This window comes from Zootoca vivipara, chromosome 12 (assembly GCF_963506605.1).
Source record: "Zootoca vivipara chromosome 12, rZooViv1.1, whole genome shotgun sequence".
Taxonomy (NCBI): domain Eukaryota; kingdom Metazoa; phylum Chordata; class Lepidosauria; order Squamata; family Lacertidae; genus Zootoca; species Zootoca vivipara.
Genome location: NC_083287.1, coordinates 26,217,271 through 26,242,517, shown reverse-complemented (window position 1 = coordinate 26,242,517; position 25,247 = coordinate 26,217,271). Strand labels below are relative to the sequence as shown.

Genomic DNA, 25,247 nt, shown 5'->3' with positions numbered 1-25,247 from the left:
CGTTTGCAGGGCTGCACAACAGAGGGAGCCATCTGAAATTCACGTATTTTGCAGAAATGCATAGTATTCCAAATTGGAATGTTCTGAAAATGTTCCGGCCAATTAGTGAACACATTGAGAGCCGTATCAATCTGCTTTAGAAATGCATTGTTTCCTTCTCTTTGCTTATGTATGGGGTCACAGATTGATTCAGACACAGAAGACCTTCTTTAAGACACATGGCCATATTTTGCACTGTACTATCTTCAACCAGAAATTCGGCCAGATTTGTAAAAGGCACAACTCCAAAAAATAAAGGTGAGATCTTCAGAAGAGTCACCAAAGGCATCCAGTTGTGTTTAGCTCATAATTGTGTTAGCTTTGGAGAGTCTCTTTGTAAAATGCTTGTTAGTTTTGGACTGACTCTGCGCCTGTTAAAATGGAAACAGTTAATGTGACCTTTTAAAGTTAGCTCTGCTGAAGAGAATGAAAAATTAAATGGGGGCTTTTGCTTAAGCAATGCAAGAAAGTCCAAGATGGGCTTTTGCCTCTCATGCTTATAGCCTCCATCTGTAGCTCACGGTGCTTCAGAGCTGTGATTAGGTGGGCATGAAATAATTGCTTTTTGCTTGGTGTGTGAGAAGAGCAACCAGAGCCTTTGGTCACAATGGCAAATGTGCAAAAATAGCACCAAAAATGTGCTTACAAAAGAAAAAATCTGGTTATATGGAGATTAAAACACTAAGAAAACAATAATTATTGAGCTATGTCACATTTTATGGCACTTTTCTTGAAAATAGAAAAATCAGAATGCTGGACTGGAAGAGCAAAAGACATCTGAAGGCAAAGAAGGAAATTACTTTTCTTTTGGCCCTGATCCAGCTAAAGGGGTGCAGCAATCTTGTCCCCATGATCTGTGCTGCTGGCAGATGTTAAGATTCAGCAGAGATGCCTCCACTGCAGTCTGGTGGACTCTGCAGCTGTGGAAGCTCCTGCTGAGCCCACCGAAGGCATGGTGGGGCACACACTACTGCTGGCAGTATCTCCCATTAATAGTAGTTGTCATATGGGCTTGAAATGGGATATGGTGGGATTGCAGCAGAGCAGGACTGGTGGCAGATCCACTGGATCCAACGTCAGACCATTTCCTAGCAAGGGACCCAGTGAAGACCCTCTACTGCACCAGCCTGAGAGTTGGTACAGCAAGAATAAATAATCTGCTCACCACCAACACCTTCCACCCGGGTCATCAGGAACCACCACCACATTTATGAGTGCTTGCTTAACAATGATATATACTGCCATCAAGTATATTCTTGATTTACTTGGGAGTAAGTCCTGTTGAAATTGGCTGAGTGCTGCTGAGTCAGCACAGGTACTGAATTCAGTTGAAATCGGTGGGACAAGTTAGTCCCGGAGAAAGTAATTCATGTAGCTTTCAAAGGGACTAATGCACAAGTGATTTTGTTTGCTATAGGACCACGGACTGCAAGCGGGGTGGCGGCTTGGCATGTCCACCTCCAGCCTTAAGACTATACTTTCTTATGACTATGTCTTCTTTGCAAGTTACAACAGGAACTCTTAGCCATCAAGCAACAGCAAGAACTCATTGAGAAAGAGCAGAAACTGGAGCAACAAAGGCAAGAACAGGAACTGGAAAGGCACCACAGGGAGCAGCTTCCTCCAATCAGAAGCAAAGAAAGAAGCCGCGAAAGTAAGATCTGTTCAGCCAAGGTCCGGTTGAAAAACGCTATCTAACTTCTGTTGGCTTGCTCACTACTGCCTCCTCCGCCACCACTGCCCCCTCAGTAAATGACTGCATATATAAAAATATGGTCTGGCAATATAATTCCATTCAGGTCCAGGGCACTTCCAAGTGATTTGTTTATTGAGCATTTATCCTGATTTGTTTGCAAGGAGATTAGACAATGCTGGCTATTTAATGAGCATTCGTTCTGATTTGTTTGTGGGGAGGCTAGAGGATGTTGTGCTAAAGCAAGTGTTATTCCATCATTCCCAGTGCATTTTCCCATCGTGTTTCTTAATTCTAAAAGTCCAATCCCTCGTGGGTTTGTTGTGCAGGACCTATCAAACAAGTATAAATGTGCAACCTAAATTTGCCACAATTTGATTGAATCCCACCCAAAAATAGCAAAGGTCTGGAACTGCCCGCATTGTGTGTTCCATTAAAATCCAAAATCATCCATATTAATTGCATTGCTAATATTTGTATGGAAATGTAGATAGATGTAGATAGATAGACAGGGCACGTTGACAGTCTTCTATTACTGTGGCTTCTAGGCAAGTTTTTAAAAAAGAAATGGCATTACTGGAATGTGATACTCACTAGGGGGAGGCAGATACATATAATTCCCCTCACAAATGGAATGGCCGTGAAAACTAAGCTGTTTCAGTGCTTCAAAAATATTCATGGGGTAACAATTTATAAACACCAAATGTATTCATTATCCCCCTGGAATTTCTCATTGATAATAAAGTGTGTACTAATATTTAGCAAAATAGAGAATGTTGTGACCTCCTTTAAATATGCTTTTAGCTTATATGGGAAATTATATAAATTTAGCAGTAGCATAATGCCATGTTCAAAGTTTTGAAACAAGGTCTCAGAGACCTGTATTACTTCAGCAATCACAATGACACACATTTCAGAGTTTATACTGTGCTTTCAAAACCTATCCATAATATTTTTTTAAGTACCCAGGCTCTCATTTTTCTCTAATGACTGCAGTATTTGACATCTTCTCTAAAGAAAGGAAATCAGGGGAAAGGCATTATTTGATACAACTATTGTCTGTCACTCATATTCACATTTTTTTCTAGCAAAACTGTTGCTTGTGCATCTGTTGTTGTTTTTTTAAATGAATTCTGGACACTCTATACAATTACAAACATGAAAAAAAAATATTTCTTTTAGGAGCAGTGGCCAGTACAGAAGTGAAGCAGAAACTTCAAGAGTTTCTATTGAGTAAATCTGCAACGAAAGACTCTCCAGCCAATGGGAAGAATCATTCCGTTAGCCGGCACCCCAAGCTCTGGTACACGTATGTTTAGCCTTCTGCTATCTTAAACCCTCCCCATCCAATAAAGTGGAAACGCAAGTATTAAAAGTTCCACATTCCAAAATGATAGCAAACTGAGAAAGATGTTGCATATCATCATCTTTGCATCCTAAGGGCTAATGTACCTCTTCTGGATATTGACTTTACTTATAAAAACCTAACAGATAGATCTACCTTGTTTACTTAACATTCATCCTGATTTGCTTGCAAGGTGTTACACATCTTCCCCGTCAATTGTTCATTCTTCCTACGGTACACTTTTCAAAGTATATTCCCATCACATTCCCTACCACAAAAAGTCTGTTTAAGTGGATTTGTTGGGCTAGGGCAACAATCCAGTTGGATTGCACAAAAACTAAATATCTGGTATGCGATTGAATACTTCCCACAAAATAGTGACAGCCTAAAGGCCTGCCCCCCCTTAAGCTTATTAGAAGTATTTAATTTGTGGAAATATCATTAGTACCGAATAGGGCTTGATAAAAGCAATAGGGAGACATATTTCCCTATTGAATTTCACATATGCCAACACTCTTTAGTTTTGTAACCAATGTAAACAGCTGTGTTTAACCAAAATGACCACATTCAGGATCAAATTACACAATCTACCACTTGTTCCCATCAACAGGACTGAGATTCACTATTTTTGCTCAGATATCCTTGGGCAATCTTGAGGCTTTGAATTTGCTTTTAGCTTATGCCATTTTTCTGAATAGTTCATTACAATAGTCAGATGATTTTTGTTGTTGTTCAAAATGCCAAGCAAGGCATTCAGATTTATATTCTTCTGCAGATTCTTGAGAAAAATGAAAACGGGTGTTTTATTCTACACCTTAATAGGATAAATGGAATAGAATTTTTTTGGGGGGGGGAACGGTTCTCATTTCAACTATAAATGAGTTTCTTGATTAATCTTTGACTGAAGACCAGAATAAATTAGGCTGCTCCTTGACTCTAAAATGTCTTCACTACCTTTTTCATATAAAGAAAAGTTTGAGTTAGATTGGTGGAATGCTAAGTAAGTAAAGGTAAAAACCCTGGATGGTTAAGCCTTGTCAAAGGCAACTCATCTCACTTCAGGCCGAGGGAGCCGACATTTTTACTAAGTAGGGCATGAGGTTAGGTACATAGAGAATGTCAGTAAGTATTATTATTTTTTTGATGCTCAGTTGTCAAAAAGAGGTTTCTCATAAGCAGATATTTCACACCAAATAGGGGACCCGGACTTTCTTTTTCTTGGTAAGAATTTGTTTTGTCCCTAGAATTCAAATACTTTATTTTTTAAAAAAATATATATAAATTTTTATACCACCCTTCATTTGAAGATCACAGGGCAGTTCACAATATGAATATGAAATATATAATAAGAACAACAAGAAGAACAAAACAAACCACTAAGCCCACTCCAACAAACACATTTAATGTTAATCAGCCAAAGCTCTTGTTGAAGAGAGATGTTTTTGCTTTTTTCATTACATATAAAGATATGTAATGAAGGTGCCAGGTGAAAATCTTGATATAGACATGCAGCATACATGAGTCAGTCTCTATTAATGATACTGAAATGACTAGTCCAATGGCAAATTTTATCTGCACTGCCATGACACTTCTCTTGCGTGCATTTTATGAATTACTTAAAGAAAAATTATTGTGAAGTCTGAGCAGTCCATAACTTACTGTTAACTACGTGTGCCCCATAACTATGTGTGCCCCATAGGCTTTTTACACACTTGGAAGAATCAAGCTGCACCTATAGCTTTAACATTTTCTGTAACTTGGATGTATAAATTGTTAATTCACAAAACGTCAGGCATTGCAGTGACCATCTGTATCTTATGTAGGGCTGCCCACCATACCTCATTGGATCAAAGTTCTCCTCCCCTTAGTGGAACGTCCCCTTCCTACAAATACACGTTACCAGGAGCACAAGAAGCCAAGGATGATTTCCCGCTTCGAAAAACCGGTGAGTATAATAAGCTTACCTTAAATTCCAGCTCGGTTCTGCCTCCATCATTTTTTTTAACCAATATGAAGCTTAATTTGACCTTCGGATACAATGTGAACATAAAGGAACATACAACATCTAAGTTATTTGGGGTATATTCACTGACAACGCTAAAATTTAAACCACCTTCTAATGAGAATATTGCATACCATGAATTTCGCTTTTGTGTTCCGTTGCATATTTGCATTAGAAGGGCTGATAAATTTTGAATGAGTAGCTCAAAAAAAACTTGTAATGTCCAGGTGCAACCCAAGGTGAGCTCCATTGCCCCATAAATGTTCTTCTGTTCATAAATTTAAATATTGCAACCATGTGCTTCAATATTGTGCGCGCATGGTATGAATTACTCGCACTAAATGCTCAAAGACAGTTGTTGCTTGTGTTTCAAATGCATAGAGGAGATTAGCAAAACTTTCTAATCTGTCATCTTTTTTTTGGTCTAGCAATGAAGAAAAATGGGGGGAAAGTAGCAGTTCTGCACTCAAAATAACCAACAAATCCAGTATTTTGGTAGCTGGTGTGGTGGAGTGGAACCACTCTCCTGACACTGGTGTTGCTGCAGCTTCCTGGATATGGTTGGGGTGGAGCAAGGGGGTCAGGGGCAGAGCCAATTCCACTAGTGTGCCTGTGCTGCCCTGATTTTGTCACTACCCTGCCCCAAAATTCACACTTCTATGAATTTTGCAATGCAGTTCTTCAAACAATCGATTCATACAAAAATGCATATTTGTGGGGAGGGGAGCAGTGCACAAAACTTGTATATTGGGGAAAACATTAAAAATGCATTTTATTTGAGAATATTGTTTGTAAAATGTGTGTATTATTCAATTTACATTAAAAAATGTGTTTATTAGGAGAAACCGACGCTGATTATATATATATAAATGAAGGGGTTCGGCCCAAAGAATGCTATTTCAATTATCTTTTCTCCAGTCCCAATATAATATATAAACATATTATTCCTGCCTGGGTTATACTACAGTTTGGACATTTAAATTCCCCCCTCCACCCTTTAAAAAAATGCATTTCTCTTTTTTAAAAAAGCATTATTGATATTTATGAGGTGTAAAATTGTTGATTGGTAAGGCCAAACATTTTCAAACATTTTAACAGTATTGTTCTGGTGCAGCTGTTAATACTTTTACATCTCTGTGGGGGTTTATAAATATTCCTTAATTCAATTCTCATTGTCTGCATAAGAGGGCTACAATATAATTAAAGCCAGATGTTTTCTATACATTATTCCAAATATTTGGGCACGCCATACATCAGCTACAGAGAAAATGCACAACTACGAGGCTCTTTTTGAAACACAACATATGACATACACAGATGAATAATGAGCTGATCTCATTTTTGGTCACTTCTGTTCTTCTGTTTATGTGACAGGTTTTCAAAGTAAAAAAAAGAAAGCATAGGCAGAACATCAGTACAGTGTTAGGAAAATTCCCATTTTGTTTTACTGCATCTCTAAGAATCGGTCCGTGTATTGTATGCATCCTGTTTAAGTAAGCAACGCGGGACCCCTAATTGAAGTGGTCCTAATTTCTGCCCTCAGCTACAGATTCACAAAGCTCCCAATGATTGCCTAACAGTTTTAGAGGAAAAAGCAACAGGAACCAGGATGACACGAGTGAAATGACCCTAAACTGATCAGGATGGCTATGGGGCCATCCCTTAGGCAAAAGGGACATTCTGGAGCCTACGACATCCTCCTGGGACCATCCCAGACAAAGCTGTCCCATGAACCACTCATATGTATAGACAGGTTCTTTGCCCGCAAATGTTTGACCTTTGTCACAATAAGTGGTCTTTCCTCTCCCTCCTTCCCCTGTTCTTGGGCTATGAATGGTCAGAGATACTCGTTCTTAGCCAGCAGGTTTGTTGATGCTGACCGTGTGGTGTTTTAATCTAATTTTGAGGCTGCTGCTTCATAGGCATTAGCTTTTGTTTTGTCTGTAGGCTTGGGCCAGGGATTCTTACCTATCACAACTGTTAAATTAAACATTAACACACAACTGTCAAACTGTGCGGTTCCAATATACAGCTGTATATTTGGATTGAAAAAAAGCTAATTATTTAGAAAGTCTGGTTAAGGACTCCATCCAGTTGCTTTCTACAGCCGAGAACACACAAACTGTAAGAGAGGAGATGGGATGAGTAGGTTAGCAATATTTTGACTCAGCCTGGCCTGCGTATGCAATCACAGTCAAAAGTATTGCTCTGTTGATAAGAAGAAGAGGGGAGTTAGGATGGGAGACAAATAGTTAGTGGATTGTGTAGTGGGGCAGCCCCAGCACTTACCAAGATGGAGATGGAGATAGAGATGGAGATGATGGAGATGGAGGTGGGAGGACAGCTAGACACACTGTTGGGAACACTGAGTTGGCTCCGCTGATGTGTGTGCACAGTCCTTACCTAACCAACCCCTTGCTCTGTCCCAGTCATGTCCAGGCAAAGCTACAGCAAAGCCAGTGCCAGGAGGACAGCTCCATAGTGTATCAAGTGAATCAAGGGTACCCATCTGAATATGGTTTTGAGGCTAAGGAGGATACTTGGGGACCAGATGTAGGGATCGGCTACAGGTCCAGCCGCAGTAAACATGACCAATGGCCAGGGGTGATGGGAGTTGTAGTTCAGCAGAATCTGGAGGGCCAAAGCTTCCCCACACTTGGTGTATGTGGTTGGAGGGCAAAATGGACATTTGAATCCAGAAAGGATGGAATTACATTGCTCACATCTCCCACAGATAAAATGTACTAAGCATTTTATCAGAACCGGCCCTCAGTCTGTACAGTACAAAGCTCGCTTACATCATAGGTAGCATTCCCATTGTATAAAATGGCAAATTCCCATTGTATAAAATGCCAAAAGTACTGATTATTTAGAAACAAAGTGTAACTTGAGATTGATTTTCATATGGTTAGACTAGTGGAGGTATTTTCTGAAAATATTGAACTCTCTTCTGAAGTGCCTGGTGAAATATTGCAGAGTTGAGAATCAGATTTATATATTTGCCTTAGATTTCTTCTTCCCATGCAGTGTCTAATAATTAGTCTCCTTTTATTGGAACCTCAATTTTTTTTAACATATTTTTGGCATATGGAATACATGCTTGTTCTGCATTTTTTTTCCATTTCCGTTCTGCTGATCAAACTGAAGCCATTGGTAGCACATATTCCCACATGTTGCAAGGCAGCCTTCTGCAGCCTCATGCCCTCCAAAGGTTTTCAACTACAATTCCCATAATTCCTGACCGTTGGCCATGACGGCTCAGGCTGATGGGGGTTGTAGTCCGAAACCTCTGGAAGGAACCAGGTTGGGAGAGGCTGTTGTAGGTTCTCCAGTTACTGCCTCATGATACTACTAGCATTAGTGAACAATAGTGATTCCTCCAGTGTGAGGCCAGCATGCAGCTTGCTAATTACTCTTCACTGGGTCAGGTGGGGAAATGATCAACTTCCTCCTCCTCCTTTCAGGAAACTGCATTATTTGAGGTTCTGATGAACCACTATGACAGATCTGCAAAAAGAAAGGTAGATGCAGGACTGTGAACTGTGCAACCCCAAATCACCATAAAGCTGCACGAGAACCAGGAGAATCTCATTTTACTTATACAAATTGGCCTATTCACACTCTACAATAAAAACTCCCACCGCTCTGAGAGTGTAAGAAGCCCTAGGACTTCATAGTTGTAGCCGTAGTAGTCAAGACCTCTAAAACAGATTGTTTAGGTTATTGAACAAAGATACATTTGAACTTACAAAGAAGCACACTTAACATTGGATATGTGATCAGGCCTGTGATTAGAGGTTCTTGCTGCCAAGTAGCATGTCTTGGCTAAAGCAGAGTGCTCTAAGTATTTCAGAGCTATTTATGAATAACAGCACTAGCTTTATAGTTCTCTCTTGATTTTCTCATGGGAAAGTAATATAAATGAGAGTGATTCCTCCCAGTTGGATTTCTCTGTTAGCAATGCAAATCATGCCGAAATTGTACATAATTCCCTTCCAAAGGAAAGGAAATAGCATTTCAATGGTTTTCCTCAGTGTCTCATTGACTTATGGTGGTATACAATTAATTCTGCTAAATTACTCTACCAGATGGAAGGTTTTACATTGTGTATGAAGCTAATTAAGTTTGGTTGTTGTTATAACTCCAGATAGAAAGGACCAAATCTTAACGGGAGCTTATTTTAATCAACTTTCTTAGTGAGGCAAATCCTCAAGTACTGTACTATGAAGAGGTAGCATTTTTCCTCCCCCCTAGCCTTTCTTATATTTAACACACTTATGCCCCACCTTTCTACAAGGAGCCAAAGACAACATACCTCCCTCAATTTAGCCTGTTAACCTTGTGGGGTAGGTTGTGCTGCCCTGACCCAAGGTGACCAGAGAAGCTTCATGGCTAAGTGGGCATTTGAACCTAGCCTCATTATGACATAATGGGTCTCACTATGCAGATAACAGTGTTGCACTTTCCAAACAAAACAAACAACAACAGGCAACTTTTATTTTTATTTTGTACAGCAGCTGTGGTCCCCCCCCCCTCTGGATGTACCACAAAGTTCTGTATTCATATCACCTTTCTTAAATATATTGTCACAAATTATGGTATCATTGAGAAATTGGGGCATGTCACAATAAAAAAGCATTGTGGCCAAATTTAGTAATTTGGACATTTATGGTCCTATTTTTTAGGTACAGCCTACAGGCTAAATGTTTCATTTATAATATCATCTTTAGTAATGTTTTCCGAAACTCTAGTTTCTTATATATGAGCGTATGACCTGGAGTCACGAAGAGTCGGACACGACTAAACGACTAAACAAGAACAACAACATGGCCTGGAGATAAAGGACTTGCTTACTATGACGAGACATATTCAGAGCACACTCTGCACCCTCAAAGAATCCAGGGAGCTGTAGTTTCTCTCTCATAGAGCTAAAATTCTCCACACCCTTAATAAACTACAGTTTGCAGGATTCTTTTTTCTACACCGATTAAATAGTATACTTTATCATACTTCCTGATGAGGTTCATTAAGTAGTGATCTACAATTGGAGCAAATCATATTGATACAAAGAACTATTTTGTTGCTGGGATCTTATGAGAACGATAGCCTGTTCTCTGTCAGAATCCAATCTTTATAAAGCATTTCCCAGCACAAATAAGAGAAATCTCTGCTTCAATCCCCCGGCCTTTTACACGTACCAGACAATGGAGAGGACAGAATTGGTGACAAAGATATTTGTGGGCCTCTACTGTCAATTTCTCCATGTTGCAGATGCCCTCCTCCCCAAATCAAGGTCATGGTTAGGTTCAAGGTGATGGTTTTGATGTATGAAGCCCAATACAGATTGGAAGCAGGATACCTGAGAGTTTATCTCACCCCTTCTATACCCAGTCCATCACTGTGCAGGTGAGGACCACCTGCAGATGCCATCTTATTGGGAGGTCCATTCCACAAAGCATAGGAATTGGAGCTTAGCATTGTTGCGCCTCTCATTGCATCTTAGACATGAGGAATTTCTGTTGTCTTTTCAGCATCTACTGAAGACCTTCCTCTTTTCAACAAGCATTTTAAATTGAGATTCTTCCCAGTCTGCCTCTGCATTGGAATTGTTTTAAAGGGGTTTTTTATATTTAAAAAAAATCATTCATTTGTTGTTTGCCTCCCTGCAAGATATGCATTCAATAAATAAACAAAAACCAAGGTTCTGTTTGAAACAGTCATACTACATTCTAGTCCTAGGTATATCAAGAACATATTCAGGACAGGGGTAGGCAACATGCAGTCCTCCAGATGTTCTAGGCTTTCATTATCCCCAGCCAACATGGCTAATGGTCAGGATTACGGTCTAAAAACATCTGTCGGGGCACCATGTTGCTTACTCCTGTTCTAGGCATTTTCTCTCATTTGGTAAAGTTTTTAATTTCTTTCTTACAGCAAGGGGTGAGGTAGGAATCTGATTTCTACCCCTGTGGTGAAATAGTTTTCATTTAAGTAACGATGCTTCATCTTTAATGGAAGTAGTTTATCTTTTCCACTGGAGCATAAATTCAGTCCTCCACAGAAAGGCGGTCTTGTGTTTATGCTATTGATTGAAATGCAGAGTGCGATGGGGGAGGTGGTTAAAAATAGAAAGGCAATCAAAGCAGCTGGGCATGAAAACACATTCAGAGGCAAGTGGGACTTCTCCCTAGCGAAATGGCGAAGAGCTTTTTCTTCGGGCCCTGAAGAGTACATCCCATCATTCAGGCACCAATATGGGAAACTTCAGCAGTTGGAGGAACATGGAGACCTATAAATATAATATAACCCTACAAGTAAATTGAGTCGAAGCCAGAGATGACTTCACTGCAAATTGTAATTATTGTCAGGTGGGATTATAGGTTGAAAGAGAGAGGGAGAGGGAAAAACAACTTGGTGATAATGCAGTGCTGATAGGGCAAGTTGTCTTAGGGAGAAAGTATTTGTTTTGAAAATATTAAAAACAGAATTGCTTTCCCATCACTGGTGAAATGAAGCACTTTTAACAGGTCATTTCTGTTGAAAGGTGATGAACTAGGTGTTACGTGGGAGATGTCTGATCAGACTGCCAATATTGGTTTTTTCTTTCTTTAAAAGGAGCTGTGGGGAAGAGAGTTGGCATTGGGATATTGTCATGGGTAACATCTCCCTTGCTGTTTCTTCCATTGAAATCCTCCCTGAAGCATGGGAGGGTGGAAGAAATTGTATTGTATATTGTATTTAAGAGCATAAGAAGAGCTTACTGGATCAGGCCAATAGCCACTGAGTCCTGGATCCTCTTTTCACGGTGGCCAACCAGATGCCTCTGGGAAGCCTGCGAGCAGGATGCAAGCACAAGAGCCCTCTCCACTCCTGCTGTCTCCAGCAATTGGTATTCAGAAGCACACTGCCCCTGGCTGTGGAGGCACAGCATAGCCATCATTGCCAGTAGCCACCACCAATTGCCTTCACAGTTAATAGCAGGATTGGGCGGGCAGGGATATGCAATGTGTCAGGGAAATGGTTATGTCAGGGGCAGATTAAACTCCAGTTACCCGGGACCAGAAATCAGAGCCAGATCTCCATCTTGCAAATGCTTTAACCCAATGGAAAAACACACCAAGAGAAATTATCGTAGATCCCCTATTTACCCATTAGTTTTCCCATTAGAAGGACCCAGGTGGCGCTGTGGGTTAAACCACTGAGCCTAGGGCTTGCTGATCAGAAGGTCAGTGGTTCGAATCCCTGTGACGGGGTGAGCTCCTGTTGCTCGGTCCTAGCTCCTGCCAACCTAGCAGTTCGAAAGCACGTCAAAGTGCAAGTAGATAAATAGGAACCGCTACAGCAGGAAGGTAAACATTTCCATGTGCTGCTCTGGTTTGCCAGAAGTGGCTTTGTCATGCTGGCCACATGACCTGGAAGCTGTACGCCGGCTCCCTCGGCCAATAATGCGAGATGAGCACGCAACCCCAGAGTCGGTCACGACTGGACCTAATGGTCAGGGGTCCCTTTACCTTTACCTTTACCTTTCCCTTTCCCGTTAGAGCAGGGATGGAGAACCCGTGGCCCTCCAGATTTGCTGGACTCCAACTTCCATCTTCCCCATGGCTAGAGCTGATGGGAGTTCAGCAACAGCTGGAGGGGCACAGGCTGCCCATCCCCACCTTACATCCCTGGAACGGTGCTTACAGAAACACCGGGAGCAGTATGTATGACAAGTGCAGCGCTACCTACGATTTGAAATATTAAACATATTGTTAGCATTTTTTAAGATGAGAAGCTACTTTGAGAACACATGAATCTCTCATGATGTTAGCTGGAATATAGCACTGTGTCTGATGACGGGCTATTAATTGAAATGCATCGGGCATTTCTAAAATAAATCATTATTTAGCATCTTGGAGTTTGACTCTACCTTGGGGGGGGGGGTCATATGTGACCTCTGCCATGAACTTAGTACATGGCCTCTAATCAAGCCCAAGACTCCATCCATTAAATAATGTTGCTCTGCCTTACAGGGTGTTGTGAAGGTGAATATAGTAAAAAGAAAGAAAGAAAGAAAGAAAGAGAGAGAAAGAGAAAGTTGCAGAGTAAAAAAACCCACATGCTTATGAATAAATACTATTTATAACTGATATCCTACTGCGCAGTTGACTTGCTTGTGATTTAAGAGGGATAAAAACTATTTATTCCCACTTCCTAACCTCTATAGCTTTCTGTATCGTAAACATGTATTTTCTTCTCTCCATTCCCAGCCTCCGAGCCCAACTTAAAAGTTCGCTCCAGATTAAAACAAAAGGTGACGGAAAGGAGAAGCAGCCCTTTACTCAGGAGAAAGGATGGAACTGTCGTCTGCTCCTTCAAGAAAAGATTGTTTGAGGTGACAGGTAATGAAAGACTGGACCGGAGAGATCCTGTTCGCATTTGGGGGGAAATATCATCTTTATAAATGAGCGTGTTTATTAAGTCCATACTAGAGTAATATCTTCACTGAGACAACCAAATTGTCATAGAGTAGTGTGCAAGCTTTTGAGTTCACCAGAACTCTTCATCAGGCTATATGTTGAAACTTGTAGAGGGAGCGGCTGGTGTGGTGGGCCATGGATCTACTTCCTGGGATGGTGCAGGGGTGAGGCCACTGCCCTTTTCTGTTCCCTCACTGTTCCAGGATGCCACAATGACACTGTTGTTGGAAGAGCAGTTTCACACCACCACACTGGCCACTCCTGGCAAAAAAAAATTTAAAATGGTTTTTGGTGTTTGTCAAACCAGCCATGTCTGCATTTGGTTAGTTTAAACATCTAGCCTGGTAAAGGGTTCTGGGGAACTCAAAAGCTTGCGTACAGTATTTACATTTTGTTTGACGCTACAAAGATTTTGCCCTAATAAGGACTTTGGGATTTTTCTTCCCGGCTAGCAGGGCTACCTTTACTCTTTGCCCTATGTTGTGTAAATTAAATCAGATGATGCAGATAATTTAGAAAAGTCAGTCCAAATGATACATGTCTTAAAGTTAATGCTGAGGAGAACTTCAATTCTTCTGATGTTAATGAAAATCTTATTTTATTTTATTTTTGCAAAATCAGAGTTTGCACAAAACTAGGTGGTGGAAGGAATTATTATTATTATTTATTTATACCCCGCCCATCTGGCTGGGTTTTCCCCGCCACTCTGGGCAGCTTCCAACAAATACAAAAATACATCCTTTTATTAGGAAAACAACCAACAATCTTTCAGTAGTTATCTCCAGTTTATTGTTGTTATTGTTTTTTGAGCTCTGTGGTTTTTTTCTAAAGGTCCTTTTCTAAAGGTACTAGTGTTAACTGAAATGTGTGACATCTCAGACAGATGGACAAAATAAACAGTGGTCATTTTTGTTCTTTATTCCTCTGGAAAAATTAAAAATACATCCCATAAGATACACAGTCAGGGTTGTTGAGTTTGATGAGGGGAAATAAACTATTTTAAATGAAAGGATTTAATTCTTTGTATGGTTCAGAAAATTTTCAAATCAGTTAAAAAAAAATTCCCTTCCTTTGTATGAAATGCTGGGGTTCACTGTAATATGATTTTAAAATATGTCAATTTCACAGATGTACTACAAATGTTTTGGGTTTTAAAAGGGGGGGCTACACTACCCCTAAAGTGTCAGGAATAGGCGTGAAAGAGAGAGAGATAAAATGGGCAACAATAAATGAGTAGAAAACGAGCTGGTCTTTTTACTTGCTTTGCATTATAAAGTTTGCATTAAAATTGATGGCAAGGGTGATATTTTTACCGACTGACCACATGGATCCAAGCTCAGCAACGGTTGTTTTCCTCAGCTGCAATAAGGAGCTCACGTCTTTAAACAATTGTGTGATATATTAGTGAAAGCTCCCCTTTATTCTTTAGAAAGCATGCAGAAATGTACTGCATCAAAACAAAATAAGATATAACCATGAAAACGCCACGTTAAGATGTTTTAAGCTTCATGCTTTCCCCCAGAGTTCACTGACAGAGATGCACTGCCAATGAGGTATTGTTTTTTATTGGTTACTCATATAAAGGCTGGTTCACAACTGAAGTCCTCCAGGGGTTTATCCAAACAGCCTAGGAATGGCAGTAGGCCTCATGAATTGATGACATGTTATTATGACCTTTGAGTGTCCAGTATCTCTGTCATGCTGATCTCTCACAGAGGCAGCAGAGAATGCAGCCAAAGGTACTTCCTTTTCCTTTACTCATTAGTAACTCCCTTTCAGTATTTTCCTGCCGCTGAGTAACTTGCCATCTCTGAGGCAGCAGTGAGAGGGGGTAGAATTGCCCGAGTTATAAATTGTGCCCTTTGTCTATTGGAAGAATCATGGAATTGATTCTGAGAGTGAATAAAAAGATACATTGCAAATGGAACTTGGTTGTCTTATATTATATGCCAACCCTTATGTTATAGTCCTTTGAGAGGAAGAGCAGGAAGTAGTAGTAGTAGTAGTAGTAGTAGTAGTAGTAGTAGTAGTAATATGCTGTTTGCTGTAGCTGAAACAGTGGTACCTCGGTTTAAGTACACAATTGGTTCCGGAAGTCTGTACTTAACCTGAAGCGTACTTAACCTGAAGCAAACTTTCCCATAGAACAGGCATCCCCAAACTGCGGCCCTCCAGATGTTTTGGCCTACAACTCCCATGATCACTAGCTAACGGGACCAGTGGGGAAGATGGGAATTGTAGTCCAAAACATCTGGAGGGCTGAAGTTTGAGGATGCCTGCCATACAAAGTAATGGAAAGTGGATTAATCCGTTCCAGACGGGTCAACAGAGTACTCAACCTGAAGCGTACTTAACCTGAAGTATGAGTGCAATTGGTTCTGGATGTCCGTACTTAACCTGAAGCGTACTTAACCTGAAGCGAACTTTCCCATTGAAAGTAATGGAAAGTGGATTAATCTGCTCCAGACGGGTCCATGGAGTACTCAAACCGAAGCGTACTTAAACCGAAGTATGACTGTATTTCCTAAATACTATGTGTACTTATTTTTATTTCTTCTTTCCACCCCCAGAATCATCAGTCAGTAGCAGTTCACCAGTTTCAGGTCCCAGTTCACCAAGTAACGCCCCTGCTGGGAATACAGAGAACGACACCTCAGTGTTGCCAATGAATTCCCAAGCTGAGGTAAGACCAGAATCCCTTCATTGTACCCTTGGCATGGAGTCCTCTGGTGCCCCTCCTAGTGGGGGGCACCCAGTGGGATGTGCATGTTAGCCTGTCCCCTTCCTCTCCGACATGTTTCCACCTAGTGTAGGGATGAGTGAGCAACCTTACTGATGGATAAGAGGGGGAGGAGGTTGGTTAACCCTCCAATGGTGGTCACCACTGAAATTCCCCAGATTTGTAATGTTACCCTGTGGGCAATTACTAGGGCAGCTGCCCTGAGCTCTTTTTGAGTGCTGGAAGATGTGGCCTAGGGGAAGGGCAGCAACAGCAGGAGACCCTCATCAGCTTCCTAAGGATATTATCTGCTGACCACCAGCCCTGCTCTCTGTCTCAAGCTGCTTCGATCAGCTCTTTTGGACCAGTAGGCAATAGCAATAGAAGTGGCACCTGGGAACACTGGTTGGAGACTGCAACTCTATTTTCCCGATTTCAGTTATTTTGAGACGTGTATCCCATCCTTTTGCTCATGACAAAATCTTTCAAAGTGGCTTACAAAAATTGAAATACACAGTAAAATTCAATAAAATTTGAAATGCACACACACACACAAAACTTGTGAGAGCACATTAACCTCTGGGAACCGTACGGGTTGGTCCAGTTCTCCCCATGCTATCCCTTTAAAGGAAGAGAGGACAACAAGAAATAGAATGGGGAAGAGTGCTAGAGCAATTTAGTAATAGCCCAAATCTACCAAAACATTATTATCAAATGGAATAGTGAAATGATGCACTTTCCCTGCAGAGACACTTCTGCATAATTCACTGGTGCTGACATGCCTCTATGCACTGAATATATATAAGCACTGAATGATGTGCCTATAAAAGTGGAAGGCGGGGCAAGAGCCCGTTAGTGGGAGGAGCTTGTGAACAATCCTAAAAGATATATAGCAGCTGTATGTCTTGTGGGATGTACGCCAGCTGGTTGCGAGTTTTAACCTTCCGCAATCAAAATGACCAAATTCCTCTAGTCTCTGGGTATGCGCCATTGTTTTCACCAGAGCGATATTGGGAAAAGACTATGCCACTGACCTAATGCTCAAACATGAGAAGAACGACAAAGGAAGAAAGGGACTGGAAGTGGAAAAGTAGATGGGAGGGGTTACATATAAAAGGGAATTAAGGCAGTTATAGCCAAAAGGGACTCGGGGGGGGGGGAGATGACTCATCATCATCATCTGACCTGCATGCACACACATGCTCCCTCTTTCTACCATTTCCTTGATCTAGGTGTAGCTGTCATGTCCAAGAGGGTCATTCAAAAACCCAGAAATAATGCTTTGTGTTAGCGTGGTCTGATGGTCTATAAATCTGCGCACATGGAACTAAAGAGCAGCTCACACAACCACAATAAACAAGTCTCCGGCATGTGGCAAAGTGCTCAGGTGGCTGGCCAGCTCATCACTTAACTTGCATGCTGCACTATTGCTGGTGGCTAGTGGTGTCGTCCTGACTGCGAGTTGGGCTGAAAGTTGGGTGCAAAGTGAAAACTGTAACAAAATCAGTACACATCAAGCTGGGTGGGGATGCACTCAAGTCATATTATCAGTCAGTTTGGTGATTTATTTATTTTTTAATATGTAACAGGGCCTTAAATGAGAAATCTAAGAATACTGGTGTCTAATGCTTCACAGTAGCAGATAGGGGCAGTTTTAGACAACGCCACAGATGCTTAAGTCAGATGTTATGACCAGAGATGAGGGAGAAATTAGATTCAGTTCACCTTTAAAGACGAAACTTTGCATAGCAATATACCAGTGGGAACACAGCCATCCTTCAAAATTTGCACTTCCTTGAATTTTACAATGCCCTTCTCCAGGCAAGTAATGGGTACAGAAATGCATGCATTGGGGTAAAATGTGCATAGAAATGCACATATTAGTGAAAACAGCATACAAAATGTTTGCATTAGATTAGGAAAAACTGCTTTGCAAAACTATACATTAGGGAAAATATCAGGAGCAGTTCACCCTAAAATGCTGGTGAATTTTCATGGGGACTTTACAAATGATCACAGACTGATGTGGAAATTTGGGGAACTGAACTTGAGACTGGAATCTGAAATTGACATATTTGCTCTTCCTTAGTTGTGATGCATAGCAGTAAAATATTTCTGATATAAATGTGAGCCCCCAATTGAGCAGAACGCTAAATGAAGAATATATAAATATTTCTTAATATGACTGCCTTGGGGACACACAAGCTTTTAGTGTGTGGAGAACAACAGAAAGCCTAGATTTGGAGCATGTAACTCAAAAATATATACAATAACTGACACATAGCCAGAGCTGCATACAACCCATTTAGCCCAAATTACTTGGATTTCAGCCAGTTTAGTACTTTGACTTTACTGAGTTGTGGTTCATGTTGGTAATTTCCTGTCTAGATTAAACATATTGTTTGTTATCCTGCAGTACATACCGAAAAGCAGTAAAATAATTTGTCTGGTTACTCTCTGGAAGTTTATTGTCGCAAGTGTTCTGTTTTTAAGTATAAATGTACTATACTCTAGTAATCTTATTACAACACATCTGTAAAGAGAGGGGCTTTTGCATCGCACTCATCACTAGCTGGTAGTGAGAAAGTTTCTCTTTTACTTACTTAGAGGAATGTATACATGTCCAAATGTGTACCCTTTAAAATAGAGCTAAAGCATACTTTCCCCCAAGACACTATAATTTTTCTTGCATGCATTTTTTTTAATGTATATACCTGCAGCCTTCAAATAAGTTCATAATACTTGCTTTGTTCATTTATTTCAAATACAGTATAGGCAGCCCAAACTTCACCCACCCACCCTGCGGAGGGTGGGGAGCTGCAGCAGATGCCCCAACTTCATCATAGTGGGTAGTAGCAATATAACCCCTACATAAGAAGTTGGTGGCTTTCCCCCAAAGTGGCATATCAAAGACAAAAGACAAAGCAATCCCGCCTTCTGCATTAGCCAGCAGCACTTAGGATATAGCAGTAGATGTGCCATGTTGTTCCTCTATGTCCCCTCATTAGGATTGCCCTGTTAAGCAGACAAACAAGGTCTTAACCTAGCACCAACTATTTGCCTTACTGAATATTTTAATTCTGGATGTGTTTAATGCTATGATGGGACTCCTTTATTGTGTATTTTAATTATGTGTGGATATCTTACAATTGATTTTATGCTCGTCAGCTGCTTAGAAGCCATTTTGGCATGCCGTCAGTATATTAATTAATTAGCCAATTGTAATAGAAAAGTGTGTTAAATTGCTGTTCTCATGTCTGACAGTGTCAGCTGCTTACTAGATCTGTTCTTCCCCTCCAGTTGTACCCAGTTCCCTAATCTCTTTGTAGAGATACATAGCTTTGTTTATTGTAAAATAGCAAGAATAGCAATAGCTTGAATAAGATGCCTCTTCCACTAAAATCTTCACACTTCTCCTTACCGTAGATGTACTGAGGCAAGTAGGTGACACAAACTTCCCTACCCTCCAGATATTTTGGACTACAGCTTCTATCACCCCAGGCGGTAGTGACTGGGGCTGGTGGGAACTGTAGCTCAAAACACCAGGTTGGGGAAGGGTGAGATAGCGAAACAAATCTAGGTTTGGGGGTGAACAGCAAGTACGAAGACTTCAACCCTTAAATCTTCTGAGAACCATATGTAGTTCCATATTGGCTTAATTCCATTAAAACAAACAATTCAAAGGAAGGTTTTGCTCTATCCCCCCGTTTTTTCCCCGGGCTCTTCACCGCTTTTCTCACAGTCCCATGCTTTTTATCACCCCATATATGAGCATGTGAGGTTGGTTAAAAGGTTTTAATAGGTGTGAGCACCACACAAAAGAGTGGGTGTCTTAAATATATACACAGAGCTTCATACCTTCTTAGAGAATTACTAGAAAGAGGAATATTTCATTATGAGAAAATGTAGGTTCCTAGCTCTCAAAGATTGGTCATCACAGACTTGATAATAGGCAGGCATACCTTGACGTTTTCACTTAGAAAATGCCTGCTTGATGCCATAGCATGTTTTAGCTTCTGTTGTTATTACTTCTGCTGCTGCTACCACCACTACTACTTTTTAATATTAATTCATTACTAACAGGGAAAGTAGCTGTTATGTGCATCGTATATTATTTATAGTATGCCTGTTGCCTTGACTGATATACCTTCCTTGTGATCTTCTTACATGGAGCATTCAGAATACTTTTTTGCAGCTATCCATCTGCATAGAGTTTGCAGGTTTACTCAGAAGCCAATCTTACCAAGATCAGCAGGTTTACTTCAAAATAAGTGTTATAGGATTGCACTATTAATATAGCATAACTACGTGAGGCCATAATATCTTTAACCGATAATACTGAACATGCAGAAAATGATTGCCATCTGCAGCTTCAAACTTGCATCGAAATCTGGGCACCTTAAAGACTTAACACATTTATTATGACATCAGCACGCAACATGGTACTGTATTGCATTGCATCAATCCTATTAATTGCATAGAAACTATGTGTGGATCTTCTGATTTAGAAAAAAAAAGAACATAAGGGAAAGTAATTTGTCAGATAGAAGGCTAATGGGATAATTTCTTCAGGTCACTGCCAGGACAGTAACCCCTGAAGACTGGAAAGCCCAGTTCAATCTCCAACAGTGACTTTCCCTAATAATGAATTAATTGTGTGTGTGAACTCTGATCCAAGGGGCAGGCGTGTGACCTCTTCACACTGATAAGTAGCTTTTCTTTGGCCCAGAACAACCCCGTTCCCTAAAAGACTACATTGATAGCAAACATGTGGGGGTTTGACTCATAATCCTCTGTGCAGGATTCCAGGAAGTTCAGACTGTAGAGTTTCAAAACAGGGTGGCTAATCTGTACTTCGGTGTTGTCAGCCAACAATGTTTGCGTCAGGCAATAAAATAATGCTACGGTGTCATATGAACCATCTTGGACAGTAAGGTCTTCAGGGGAAACTCTGCTCCGTGATCTAGCATTTTGAGCAGAAGAGGGGAGTAGAGAGAGCAAGGGCAGCCAACATAGTGACCTCCAGATGTTCTGGACAACAACTCCCATCATCTTCAATCAGCCTGGTCAATGCTCAGGGGTGATAGTTATAATCCACAACATCTGGAGGGTACCACAGTGGCTGCATCTGGAGTAGGGCTTTTCCATAATGCTGTCAGAATTGGGGAACTCCCTCATCAGCATTCTCACTAGGCCAGGAGGAGTCAACATGCTGCCCCCCCCAATGTTGCTGGAGGACAGCTTCCAGCATCCCTGAGCATTGACTATAGTGCTAGCTGGGGTTGATGTGAGTTAGACTCCCAACAACCCTGCACAAGTTTTATGTAACCTGTTAAAATCCTATATATGATGGGCTTAGAATAGGCTTCTAAAAATGATGCTGTCATAGGACACTTACAAAACCACTCCTCCTTTGCCATTGCTTTGTATTACACAGTACTGTTTTTTAAGTGTCATTTTCATGCTTGGTTGTTTCAAAGCTATACATTGCCATGAGTAATAGCTTAAAAGGCAGCCAGCACATTTGGATCAGTAGCAGCAGCAGCAGTTTGTTGTGCTAGAAATAAGATCAAACTGCACAATATGACTTGAAAAGTGGTCCAGTAATGTTAACAGCATAGTTAGCACACTTCTGAGCATTTTTAACCATAGGCACTTCAGTTCTCAAACAATAATTTATTACTGAGAAACTCTCAGGTGATGTTATCGGCTCAGGTGCAATTTCAGTGAGATGGAAATAGGGCATCTGAGATGTACCACTCCCACTATCTAGTTACTTGATGGTTAGTGTTGTGGTTCTGTGGGCTGGAACATTTTTTTCCAAGGGACAGTATGATTGATTTGAGCTGGGGCTCTTTTGATTATTTAAGAGTAACCAAACAATGAAGAATGTTCAAGTTGTATGCTGGCTGCTGGCTCAAAAAAGGTTAGCTATCAAATCAATTTTTCATCAGACACAGAAGAAACATTTCTAACAATAGGTTTAAGTGGTTTATTTATTTTAAAAAACAACCGCCACCATGCTATTGAGCCCTCATAGCTGCCAAGTCTCCTGTTTTTCGCAGGAAACCTCTGGATTTTAATCCATTTCCCGCTGTTATGCCGAATAGAAAAAAAAATCCCGGAAATCCCTGATTTCCTACTTGCCAGGGAGGCGCCATTTCGGGTGCCACTCTGCCCATACCTGAGCACCGGAAATCGGGCAGAGCGGCACCGGAAGTTGCTTCTACGCATGTCTGGACATGCGTAGAAGCGACTTCCGATGCCGCACCACTGCTTATCCCACATTTTTCAGCGGGAGACTTGACAGCTATTGTCCTCCCCACCTCACGATCCAGCCCAACTCATATTCTTCTGGTTGTATAATGTTGGGACATTCTTCACAGAGCGTCACTTTCACATCTGAGTGGGTGTGCACAGCCTTGGTTTTCATGGCAAAACCACCAGAATGCCTATATTACGCAAATCCAATTGAAAAAAAACCACGTAAATGTAATAGGCTGTATGATAACAATTGCCAAGTTATTTACTAGAAACTACTTCTCAAAAATTAGATACAGCTTCTCATAGTGTCAAAATCAACATCGTGACATAATATATTAAAATGTAACTTATTCAGTTGACAACTAAGCCCAGTATGTACAAAATACAAATCCTATTTTGTCAGTGCCGTAATGCATTCATTTCTAGTTTCTTCATCTTCTCTTGTATTTTTCTGCCTGATGTATTCCTTAGAAGAGTGACAACCTATCCTTATTTGCCACCCTTTTTGCAATGTTAATTCATCCTTGTTTCTCCACAAGGTTAACTCCAAAGCAAGAAATTTGTTTTCTTATCTGGTTGCAACAAGTATATGTAGATGCTGTAATGGAGCTTGGAAGTTTTCACCATCCATACAGAGCCCTTAACTAGTATCTCACAGTAGGCTTCTTCTTTTTTTAAAAAAAACAACAACAACATTGCACAAACATGTTTGAAAACATTTAATGTTGTTGGATGCTTTCAGAGCAATTCCAGGCTAACAAGACATCAGGAAAATGTAAAAAGCAGCTCTTTGTGTAACAAAAATATTAAATCTTTATTTCTGCATGATCCTCATTCAGTTTACTACAATGCTGGGGCAGGAAAGGAATGACATATATAGACTATTCTGTTATTATGTCAGCGATAGGTTTAGTCTCCAAACAAACTGTATGGGGAAGGTTATGTTTTGGAATAACATCCTGTGTTTTCACGCTGCCCAGCTCTTTAGTGACAGTCTGAGGTTGCATTGTATTAACCCAAGGCATTTTCCAACGTTAATTGATATCCCAGGTTTGTCCAGAGGAAAATCTACAGCTCCCCACAACATGCTTGACAAGTTATTATATTTATTTTGGTCAAAGCCTCGGTGCACAGGATCCCTCATGGAGGTGGTCTATTATTGGAGTCCCATATGCTTTTTGTTTGGGAAGAAAGCAGTCACTGTGTCATACTGTTACAGAGGGTATTCTTTTTCAAGGATGTTGTTCCCTTGAGGACTATATCATGCCAGAGTTCCGAAGCCTAATAAGACCTTTTGTAGCTCTTATTGTGCAAAGGGTCTGGGAGGGAGGCAGGAGTTAAACAACAAGAAAAAAGAGAGGTAATTTAAGAAACGATAGCAGACCACATGTTGAAGAATGTGAATATCAGGGAAGAAAAAGGTAAATGTGACCCTGCTGTTCTTTTTAAACTACTATCTATGCAAGGATGTGATCGATATGCCACGCATACCCATATGTTTTCTGAAATGGTTAATAATCAGTGAAATGCATTTTTAATACAAAAAGGTTAATTTTTCTGGTTCTCAGCAGCCTCTGAAATAAGTGAAACATTCAGAGTACTGGAGAAACTGGAGAGCCATTTGTATGATTCTTGGAGGCCTGCAGTGACTTTAAAGCAGACTTTTTCAGCTCAGGGGCTGTTCTCCTTTGTGGCTAATCTTCTGGGGGCCACGTGGTAGTAGTGGGCAGGGCCAATGCAAAAACCTCACCAGCTAGAATCCACAGACATCGGTGAAGCTGAAAGCTGAAAGATTCAAGACACATAAAATCAAGTACTCTTTTATGCAGCACACAGTTAGACTATGGCACTTGCTCCCAAGGGCAGGCAATGATAGTCACTAACTTGGGCAATTTCCTCTACTATTAGAGCTTTAGCAGGATACGTTAGTTGACTATGCATTTCTGTAAAGGATACATGACTAACACAAAGGAGAAATACTTTCCTTTTGCTTCCATGGCACAACTGTGGACATAACCTTGACTAGTGACCATGTGACCTTCTTTCTTTTTTAATTCTCCCCCCGCCCAGCATTTGGTTCCACCACAACGCATTTGCATCAGTGAAGAATCAATGAACCTTTTGAGTCTCTACACATCCCCTTCTTTGCCCAACATCACTTTGGGACTTCCAGCCGTACAACCACAACTCAGTGTAAGTAATCTATTTAGGGGGGATTTTCATTGGCTTTGGCTATGGATCACTCAAGGTATATCAGTTCTTTTAGATTGCATAAAGTTCTCTCTGGATGTTATTTCAAGACAATGTTGGACTTGTTCTAGGCAATGCTACTGTTAAATTTTGTACCAGATAGGGAGGTCCTTTGTCTTCACAGATGGCAACCCTCTGTTTGAAGGACTGTCTGATCCAAGTCCAGTTTAAAGACAAAGAATCATAAAAAAGAACAGGGATCCATCAAGAGTTAGACAGCAGACTGGGCAGACACACAGATTGTCTGGTGAAAGTATTCCTCACTGTGGTGAGTAGGGATAGAGAAGTTCACTGTTTTCTCACCAGACCTGCTCAACCAGATGCTTCTGAACTTGCTTATGGATTGGAATGCAACTTCCAGTTGGATTATACATTTTCCCCACCAAATACACACACACACACATATGCATAATCTAGAAATAGCAAATTCACAAACTGATAAATGTGTATTTTACATTAAAAGTGTGTCATTT

At 40.7% G+C, this 25,247-nt stretch overlaps 1 protein-coding gene across 3 annotated transcripts in view; it reads left to right on the top strand.

Annotated features, from left to right (window-relative positions):
- The window catches only part of HDAC9 (histone deacetylase 9), a 338,697-nt gene that overhangs the window by 125,276 nt on the left and 188,174 nt on the right, over positions 1-25,247 (top strand). The window contains exons 4-9 of one of the 3 annotated variants that reach the window (XM_035130280.2): positions 1,546-1,693; positions 2,915-3,041; positions 4,901-5,022; positions 13,332-13,463; positions 16,112-16,224; positions 24,595-24,717. In XM_035130280.2, the coding sequence (XP_034986171.2) occupies positions 1,546-1,693; positions 2,915-3,041; positions 4,901-5,022; positions 13,332-13,463; positions 16,112-16,224; positions 24,595-24,717 (765 nt within the window). The remainder of the gene's footprint in view (positions 1-1,545; positions 1,694-2,914; positions 3,042-4,900; positions 5,023-13,331; positions 13,464-16,111; positions 16,225-24,594; positions 24,718-25,247) is intronic. The other 2 variants (XM_035130275.2, XM_035130272.2) reach the window with 2 other exon arrangements.